Source organism: Anoplopoma fimbria, unplaced genomic scaffold (assembly GCF_027596085.1).
Source record: "Anoplopoma fimbria isolate UVic2021 breed Golden Eagle Sablefish unplaced genomic scaffold, Afim_UVic_2022 Un_contig_8562_pilon_pilon, whole genome shotgun sequence".
NCBI classification, from domain to species: Eukaryota; Metazoa; Chordata; class Actinopteri; order Perciformes; family Anoplopomatidae; genus Anoplopoma; species Anoplopoma fimbria.
The window spans coordinates 57501-68573 of NW_026553267.1; the positions used below are offsets into that span (position 1 = coordinate 57501).

Sequence of the window (11073 nt, forward strand, 5' to 3'; positions counted from 1 at the left end):
AAGTCATAACTCCTACATTTGTACCTTCAAATAAGTGTCAAGTGGACACAAATAGTTTTTTTTTTTTCTTTTTTTAAAGTGCTATAAACATTTTTTTCTCAATAATTCCAGACATACCTGATGTATATGTGTTCAAACTAAAAATCAAACATTTTTAATGTACCAATTAAAATATATTTCAAAGTAAAAGTCCTACATTAGAGCAGTCAAAAGATATATAAAGTATCTCTGAACACACTCACTGAACATAAAACGTTTATTTATTGTCTTTATTTAATTGTATTATCTTTATTTAATTGTCTTTATTTAATCGTATTATCTTTATTTAATTGTATTATCTTTATTTAATTGTATTGTCTTTATTTAATTGTATTATCTTTATTTAATTGTATCAGCTTTATTTAATGTTTTATTATCTTTATTTAATTGTATTGTCTTTATTTAATGTTTTATTATGTTTATTTAATTGTATTATCTTTATTTAATTGTATTATATTTATTTAATTGTATTGTCTTTATTTAATTGTATTATCTTTATTTAATGTTTTATGATGTTTATTTAATTGTATCGTCTTTATTTAATTGTATTATCTTTATTTAATTGTATTATCTTTATTTAATTGTATTGTTTTTTATTTAATGTTTTATTGTCTTTATTTAATTGTATTATCTTTATTTAATTGTATTATCTTTATTTAATTGTATTGTCTTTATTTAATTGTATTATCTTTATTTAATTGTATTATCTTTATTTAATTGTATTGTTTTTATTTAATGTTTTATTGTCTTTATTTAATTGTATTATCTTTATTTAATTGTATTATCTTTATTTAATTGTATTGTCTTTATTTAATTGTATTATCTTTATTTAATTGTATTATCTTTATTTAATGTTTTATTATCTTTATTTAATTGTATTGTCTTTATTTAATGTTTTATCATGTTTATTTAATTGTATTATCTTTATTTAATTGTATTGTCTTTATTTAATTGTATTATCTTTATTTAATGTTTTATCATGTTTATTTAATTGTATCGTCTTTATTTAATTGTATCATCTTTATTTAATGTTTTATTATCTTTATTTAATGTTTCATTATATTTATTTAATTCTATTATCTTTATTTAATTGTATTGTCTTTATTTAATGTTTCATCATCTTTATTTAATTGTATTATTTTATTTAATTGTATTATCTTCATTTAATTGTATCATCTTTATTTAATTCTTTTATATTTATTTAATTGTATTGTCTTTATTTAATTGTATTGTATTTATTTAATTGTATTATCTTTATTTAATGTTTTATTATGTTTATTTAATTGTATTATGTTTATTTAATTGTATTGTCTTTATTTAATGTTTTATTATCTTTATTTAATTGTATTATCTTTATTTAATTGTATTATCTTTATTTAATTGTATTATCTTTATTTAATGTTGCATTATATTTATTTAATTGTATTATCTTTATTTAATAGTATTGTCTTTATTTAATGTTTCATTATATTTATTTAATTGTATTATCTTTATTTAATTGTATTATCTTTATTTAATTGTATTGTCTTTATTTAATGTTTCATTGTCTTTATTTAATTGTATTGTCTTTATTTAATTGTATTATCTTTATTTAATTGTATTGTCTTTATTTAATTGTATCATCTTTATTTAATTGTATCATCTTTATTTAATGTTTTATTATCTTTATTTAATTGTATTGTCTTCATTTAATTGTATTATCTTTATTTAGGTTTTCATGGTTTGTCGCGGTGCAGTGACGTCACTATGACGTGTTCCCGGTACCAGTGTCCCGGTGTGCCGGAGGACGGACGGCTCATCCTCCTCTAGCTCTGCTAGCTAGAGGAGGATGAGCCGTCCGGGAGCTCGAGGAGCCGTCCCGGTAGAATCCCGGTGACCGGAGCACCCGGATGTAGTCAATAGATTCGTTCACCGGCGATCACCGCGCAATGCATGCCGGGTAGATTTAGTTTTTTTGGGTTTTGTTTTTTTTCAATAACTTTATTGTGTTAAATGCCGGGTAACTGTTCCTCATTCAGGGTGGTCTCATTAGGATTCATTAAGGCCGGTTCAGGTCACGACCAGCCTCGTGTGTGGAGAAGAATGTGAATCAATAGTTTACTCAATAAATCATTTATTAACTTGTTAAGTTTACTGAACCAGTCGGATCATTTCTTTATCACCGTGACGACACGAGGATCTGATCCCAGAGCAGAGAACGAAGTTTATTAACTTTTATGGAGAGAAACGTTTTATTTATTTGCTGCCCGAGATGCTCGATGGGTTCGTTCTCCGCTGGTGGAGGTGGAATGTTTCAGGAGCAAAGCATCATGGGACGGGATAAGTTATGTGAATGTACATGTGGAGACTCGGTGGAGTGCATCTAATTAAAACAATGTTTATGTTAATTATCAGTCTGATGAACTTTAGGAACATCTGTACAGAACTCATGATGTCATCATCACACAGCCGAACATCAGCGTTACAGAAGGAGCTCAGTCGGCGAGGACGTCGTCCGGCGGGGTCATGAGGTCATCTTTTAAAGAGCGGGGTCATCCGGGTCCAGTCGGGGTCAAAGGTCAGAACGTGTCACTGCTCGATCTGCTGCGTGTCTGTGATGGTGGAGACGGCGCCCTGGCCTTTGCTGACGTCACTGATACACGCCCACTGACCGTCCATCGACTCCTTCCACAGCGTCACCTACAGGGGGATCGAACACACGGGTCAGAGGAAGTAAACAACGTGAAGCTTAGTTTATAAACGGAATATATGTATATATATATATATATATATATATATATATATATATATATATATATAAATATATAATATATAATATCTACCGCTCCACCCGGAGTGTAGCCAGTCCTCTGAACTTGAGCTGGGAGCAGATGTCCCTAATGAAGTAATAAACTTCTAGTGTCTGTGGTTAGTTCAGTGTCTGTAACAACAGTAGGACAGAGCTTTAAATTATTATTAAATGAGCATTAAATGAGCATTAAATGAGCATTAAACGAGTATTAAGTGAGCATTAAATGAGCATTAAATGAGTATTAAATGAGTATTAAATGAGTATTGAATGAGCATTAAGTGAACATTAAGTGAACATTAAGTGAGCCTTAAATGAGCATTAAATGAGTATTAAATGAGTATTAAATGAGCATGAAGTGAACATTAAGTGAGCATTAAATGAGACATATTTTAGACGTCTACAAGTGGTTCAAAAGTGAAAGTTTATTTTTGATATATTGTTTTTATATTTGCATTGTTTGGGACAAGCATGTGCTGCTTCTTGTTGTTTCTTCAGGTGCTGATCCAGGAACAGCTACACACTGAATACACACTCAGTGTCCAGTTTATTAGGGACAGCAGCTCCTGTTCCTTCATCATTTAATGCCAACGTTTGAATAAAACATGAAGAATGTTGCTGATGTTTCTGTGTTTTGATAAAAGAAACAAACTACAAACAAAAACACTTCTGATGTTTCAACATGTTTCTCATCTGCTCCACAGATTTATGATGAATCTTCTTCATTGAGAGTTATGTAGTGTGATTTATTTTAGAGGTTTTATTAAATAATAATATCAGAATATATCATGATGATTAATCTCTCAATTATGAACCATAAACCCATAAATCAGTATAAAATAATGATGGTACTCAGCTTCCACAATAAGACGTCATTAATATAAGTAAGAGCATTTTATACTCTCTATTATTTGACGTCATCCTTAACTACAACTCCCATGAAGCACCGGGCCCAGAGACCCGCGCATGCGCACTAAGGAGCAGAAAGCGAAAGTGTTTGTGTGAGTTGGTCTCCACAGTCGTTCTCGTTCCTCGTCGTTAGAGTCTCGGAGCAGTTTGACGTCCAGCGACGTGAAGAACGATGAACGTGGTTCCTCTCGTGTGTCTCTTTCTCCTGACTCGGTCCGGGACAACGTCTGCTGCTGGACACGGTGAGCACAAGATATATATCTAGATAATAATAATGTAATATATATAGATATTGATCTCCATGTCTGGAGTCAGGGCGTTGACTTCCTGCTGTTCACGAGCTGCTCGATATCTACTCACAAGTATTCACATCCTGTACTGCAGTAAAAGTACTGATACCTCACTGAACAATACTTCACTACCAGTAAAAGTACTGATACCTCACTGAACAATACTTCACTACCAGTAAAAGTACTGATACCTCACTGAACAATACTTCACTACCAGTAAAAGTACTGCGTTCAACAACCTGAGAGAAGTAAAAGTAGTTAAAGTATTGATTGATCAGTATAATTTTTTTCCTATCAGATGTTTCTGGATCAATATTCCTGCTGCATTAATGTGTATTTCATGTTAACTCCTTTATATCCTGTTTGTTGGTTTAATCTGCATCAACGCATCATATTCTATAAAATCATCACGTGTTTGTAGAAAACATTAAAATATGAAGAGTAACTAAAGAACTCGAGTAAAGTACAAGTACTTGGAATAAGTACTTAAGTAAGTACTTGTCAGAGTAGATGTGCTTAGTTACATTCTACCAGTGTATTTGTAACAATTCACTGATGTTTCTCATGAAATATGAAATCTGGATGTTCCTGCTGCCTGAGAGCTACTGAGAGTCTGGAGGATAGATTGTATTCAGGAGCTAATAATAATAATAATAATAATAATAATAATAATAATAATAATTCAATTATAATATTAATAATGTTGATAATAATAATAATGCAATAATAATAATTCAGAGCACGTTGTTTCTTTTTCCTGATCAACTCCAGTTCTTCTCTTCAGGTATTTTTTCATGCAGCAGCTTGTTTAAGTGTTTCTGAGGAAAGAGATCATATAATAATTATAATAATGATCATATAATCAGGGATGCAAACTTGTCACCTTTCGGCGAAATTCGCCGTTTTTGTTCCGAAAAAGGTCATTTGTGTGATTCATGGAGATCTGCAATAAAAATATTTCGGGGGCGTCCAAGTAATCGGCGAACGCAAGCTGTCATAAATATTTATTCCAAGCTTGTTCGTTTGGCCAACCCGTGTAATCATGTCATCTTCGGGTCTGTAGCTGCCTTGATGCCGTACTAGACAGGAGTGACGTTGGTACGCTTCAAAAACGTCAGGCTTTCTAACGTAGGCTAACGTGCTAATGTCAGACAGTTCGCTGACAGACGCATCGCAAATCACAACCATTTTTGCTGGTTACAATAACGGTGTTATCGGATAGTACAGTGTCTATTTCTCAGGAACCTTTGAAAAATCTAAGCGAGAAAACAACGTTAAATGTACCTACCATACCTTCACATTAAAAAAATAAATAAATAATGGAAAATCAACGGAGCAAAGGCTTACTCTGATATCGATGTAATGTTAGCGAATGAGGGGTGAGAAGCCCCCTACCTCCCCTTGCTAATATTTAGGAAAAAGGCACTGGAAGTACTGGTACAGGCAAAAAAGGCAAAAAAGATTTGAGATTTGTGTACCTGACATGTTTATTTTATTTAGTTTTGTATGTAGTTCAATATTGTATACAAAGGTTTATTTAAATATTTGGTTGTGTTTCTGTCAAGGGATGCTGGGTTGGGGTGGGGGAGCCAAATGGGAAGGGAGTTAAGTAGGAAGTATTTCAAATGTTTATTCTGTGAGTTACCCATGTCAAATTCTAATACAGAAGTAAAAAACAAAGAACTGGCTTCATTTCTCATTCCCTTGTTCGGAAAAGAATCAAGGACGAGTTAAAGGGGTTGTGAAAGTTGATAACCATCCAAGCTAAATAGCCGCAACTTATTTGTGTTTTACTGGAATAACATTGAAGCATATGCAATATATATATATGTGTGTATATATATATATATATATTCCGCGAGGGGGTTTGGGTCCTTGTCACCTTTTTCATCCCTGATGAGTTTGCACCCCTGGGTTATCAGCAGCACTGATAGCAATTATCATCAGTCTTCAGTAGCTGGTGGAGGAGGTTAAACCAATGAAAGTAGTAATATGTTCAGATTCTGCAGCTGCAATACAAAGTATGCAATACAAAGTATACGATACAAAGTATACAATACAAAGTATGCAATACAAAGTATACAATACAAAGTATATTACATTACATTACATTACAGTCATTTAGCAGACGCTTTTATCCAAAGCGACTTACAGGAAGTAAGTATGCAATACAAAGTATACAATACAAAGTATACGATACAAAGTATGCAATACAAAGTATGCAATACAAAGTATACAATACAAAGTATGCAATACAAAGTATACAATACAAAGTATAGAATACAAAGTACAATGCCTATAAAAAGTATTCACCCCCCTTGGATGTTTTCCCCTTTTGTTGCTTTTATACATGAAATCATGGTCAATACAATTTGGCTTTTTGACAAGAATTTGCAAAAAAAGCTTCTTTCATGTCAAAGTGAAAACAGATTTTTACAAACTAATGTCAATTAATTAAAAATATATAGTGTAAATTCAGTGTCTGGTCAAACAGTTCGAGAGGATCTTTTAACTGAAGTTCATACGACATTATTGAATTTACAAAAGTTAGGAATAGATGTACATTTCTGTTGGGTACCGGCTCATATGAGAGCGCAGATAAACTAGCCAAAAGCAAATTAACCAGAAGTTATATTTTAGAAATTTGTTGAGGGAGGACGCAAGAAAAATCAGTAATACAGCACGGAAGCTAGCAGCTAACACTAGCAGCTAACGCTAGCAGCTAACACTAGCAGCTAACAGCTAACGCTAGCAGCTAACACTAGCAGCTAACAGCTACCACTAGCAGCTAACAGCTAACGCTAGCAGCTAACGCTAGCAGCTAACACTAACAGCTAACGCTAGCATCTTATCTGTGACGTTTGGACTGCTGGCTCAGCTTTAACTTCTAAAATGTACAGTTGTGTGATTTATAAATGACACTACCTTAATTATATAAATGTTTGAATAAATATAATATGGCCAATCTTATATCCTCAGTTATAACAATGACACAGTTCAATCAATAAGAAGCTATCCAAACATGGGCCCTTTCTCAATACCAAGTATGGTCAAGTGTGGACTTGCAGACTTGCTAGTTCAGACTTGGATAGTTCGACTCGGGAGTACAGACTCCAGAGGACGCAGTACGTCATTACGTCATTACGTCATTCTGCAATCGGAACAGCAGCGAACTTGATGACGTCACCAACTCAGCTCGTCCTGACCAGAGCCTCCAGTTACCTTCACTGTCATATAGACTGACATACAATGAAATGATATAATATATGATATATAATATATTTATATAATATTATAATTTATAATATAATAAAACGGGCTGCACGGTGGTGTAGTGGTTAGCACTGTCGCCTCACAGCAAGAGGGGCCCGGGTTCAATTCCCGGGCTGGACAACCTTCTGTGTGGAGTTTGCATGTTCTCCCGTGTCAGCGTGGGTTCTCTCCGGGTTCTCCGGCTTCCTCCCACAGTCCAAAGACATGTACCTTAGGTTAATTGATGACTCTGAAACTGCCCTTGGTGTGAGTGTGAGTGTGAGTGTGAGCGTGAGTGGTTGTCTGTCTCTATGTGTCAGCCCTGTGACAGACTGGAGACCTGTCCAGGTGAACCCTGCCTTCGCCCATTGACAGCTGGGATCGGCTCCAGCACCCCCGACCGACCCTTAACTGGATAAGTGGTTACGGAAGATGGATGGATGGATAATATAATAAAACGAAATGATATAATATAATATATAACATATAATTATAATAAATATAATATATAATCTATTTATATAATATTATAATATATAATATAATAAAATGAAATTATATAATATATAATTATAATATAATAATATTATATTTTTATATAATATATAATTATAATATAATAATATATATTTATATAATATAATATATAATAAAATGAAATGATATAATATATAATATATGATATAATATAATATAATGAAACGAAAATGATATAATATAATATATAATGATATAATTATAATATAAACAATTATTAGGACATCAAAATGGATCAGAGGCTGGTTGCTGTCGGTGCGCTTTATAGAGCAGCTGAAGAGGAGGACGGGCCATATTAGCCTGTCTCTCTAGCTTTGTACGTTTGTCTAATCATCCTATGCTTTTAACCTGTCTACTATCATTTATATGTAGACTTGACAGTTTACTTGGCACCCCTAGGTTAAAAACTAATGCAGTTTAATATTGTATAAAGTCTGTATTTAATGTTTTAGAGGTGATGATTTATTTTTTGTGTCAGCTTGGTTTGTGGTGCTGTTGAACTGTAACGTTATACTGAGAGGTGTTTCTAATATTTAGTCTACCCTTCATATACATGGGATGGACCAACACCTCTGAAAAACAATTTACATTTTAAAAAAGCAACATTATAACCTTGCTGAAGTTAACATGTACCTATATACAGGACTGTTATATTTGACTACATTAGCTTTATCTAGGCCTACCTGATAAACTGGCCAGTTCAGGGGAGGTTTGATACTTTAGTTTAATATTGGAATGGATTAGCACGATTATCATTCCACATACAGACCTGCCATTTGTCTTCTTGGTACTCAACATAAAGAGGCGGATACTCAGTCTGACAGGCCTTGGACAGTTAGCACAAACATCACAATACATCAGTGCAGAAGTAGCCTTCCTGTACTTCATCTGTGCCATGCACATCAGTTTAATAAATATCAAATAGTAAAAACATAAATAAACAATAAATATAATACATGATAAAAATAACAATTAATAAACAATGTAAAGAAATTCCAAAAATATATATATATTTTTTTTTTTACAGGACCAAAGTCCCTCACAAAGGTATGCACAAGTGCATGACCATGTGCCTATCCTGGCCATGTTCTTTTCTGGAGCTGACTTGAAACCAGCCTTCAGGCTATCCAGGAGCAGCATCAACATGCTGGTCCAGATGCTGCCCCGGCAAAAAGCCCATGGATGGAGCCATGAAATGGAGGTCCTGGTCACGGTGTACTGGCTTGCCTGTGGAGCTTCCTACAGGGTAACTGCAGACATCTTTGCCATGCCACTAGCCACCGTTTGCCGGACCGTCCACAACGTCGTGGAGGAAATGATGACCATCCTCCACAGAGTAATTCATTTCCCCAAACCAGAGGAGATGGAGGAGGTGGGGGCTGGCTTTGTTCGCCTTGCTGGCCATGAGGCATTCCGCTGTGCTGCCGGTGCCATCGACGGGTGCCACATCAGGATTCTTCCTCCTGCAGAGCCACAGAAGAAATGCTACATTAACAGAAAACTTTTCCCCTCAGTGCTACTGCAGGGCATCTGTGATGCCAAGGGCGCATTTCTGGATGTGTACATAGGGAATACAGGATCTGTACATGACGCACTTGTACTTAGAAGATCTCCGATGTACAAGCAGGCCCTGTATCCACCAGCTGGGTACATACTATTAGGAGATGGAGGATACCCGTGCCTGCAGCGTCCTGTTGCCATCATGACACCATACCGCCAGCCTGTAGCAAGTAAGAACACTTACACACACACACAGCAAATTTTTACTTTGGTGACTTTGAAACACAGCATACATTTTCTATGTGAATTTTATTAACAGGCCAAGTTGAAGCCCGGTACAACAGGCACCATGCAAAGGCAAGGAACATTATTGAGCGCACCTTTGGCATTCTGAAAACGCGCTCCATCTTCCTGAGGGCCCTGGAGATCCGGCCTCTGTTCGCCCGAAGGTGATTGGTGCCTGCTGCATCCTCCACAACATGTGTGTGGCTGCAGGTGATATCCTGGAGGAGGAGGAGGAGGAGGAGGAGGAGGAGGGACCAGATGACAGCGAGGATGTTGCAGAAGTCATTCAGAGGGAGCTGTCGGGGAACGCTTGCTGCCCAGCTTTCTGCTCCTGGAGAACTGCCTGCATGTCTGGGTGAACATGACTACATCTAACAGTAAACCTCTCCAGATAGATAGATAGATAGATAGATAGATAGATAGATAGATAGATAGATAGATAGATAGATAGATAGATAGATAGATAGATAGATAGATAGATAGATAGATAGATAGATAGATAGATAGATAGATAGATAGATAGATAGATAGATAGATAGATAGATAGATAGATAGATAGATAGATAGATAGATAGATAGATAGATAGATAGATAGATAGATAGATAGATAGATAGATAGATAGATAGATAGATAGATAGATAAGGGGTGGGTCAGAATAATCCATTATTTCGTTTCTTCTGGGGAAAACGACTTGTTTGTGGGTAGTTTATATGTTGTATATGTTCTTTTTCTGGCTAATTTAAATTTCACTGCATGGCTGTAAATAATTGTATAAAACTTTTAAATATAGGACCTTGTGATTCTTTTCCTTTTGTTGTAAATATATACAATACACTATTGCCTTCAAGAATGAATTGCCTGGGTTGAAACTGAACAATATTTATTTACAATTAAAATAACACATTTAAATCAAAACTTATTCACAACATTCTCGAACAGATTAAGATATCGCTCTGCTCGAGCTGCTGCCTCCCTTTCACTCTTCTCCTCTCTCTACGGCCTTTCTCTCCTCTCCTCTTCCTTCTCTGCCTGCTCTCTCAAGAACTCCAGGAGGTTGTTCCTGGGCCTCTTTGTTGGAGGCTGGCCTGCTTCCTCTGCAGAAGAGGTAGAGGCCGTTGGTGTGACCGCGCCACCTGTAGTGGCAGTCAGGTTTGCTGCAACTACCAGGGGCGGACTTATGGAGTGCTGCCCCCGGAGTGCAGCATCCATGTCACTGTACCACTGCCAGGTGGCAGCAGTCACACCACCGGCCTCTACCCCTTTGCCTGTGGGGGGATCCCTAAGGTCCTGAAAATAGGGTATTAATCACTACACTGTGAAACTGAAGGCTCTCTCAGTAATACAGAGCAGAGCAACAGGCAGCTTACCTTGTATTTATCCTTAAGGTTGTTCCACTTCTTTTTGGCCTGTTTGGCTGTTATTGCCAGGCCAGAAGTGGTAACAAAGTCACTGGAAAAAACATAAACAAAGAG

The 11073-nt window shown here is 35.4% G+C and overlaps 1 protein-coding gene across 1 annotated transcript; it reads left to right on the top strand.

Moving 5' to 3' along the window:
- The first annotated feature begins 8899 nt into the window (after positions 1-8899).
- On the top strand, positions 8900-9768 carry LOC129116419 (putative nuclease HARBI1). The gene is made up of 2 exons (XM_054627319.1): positions 8900-9545; positions 9635-9768. The coding sequence occupies exons 1-2, from the start codon at positions 8900-8902 to the stop codon at positions 9766-9768; spliced, it is 780 nt and encodes a 259-aa protein (XP_054483294.1).
- The last annotated feature ends 1305 nt before the right edge of the window (positions 9769-11073 follow it).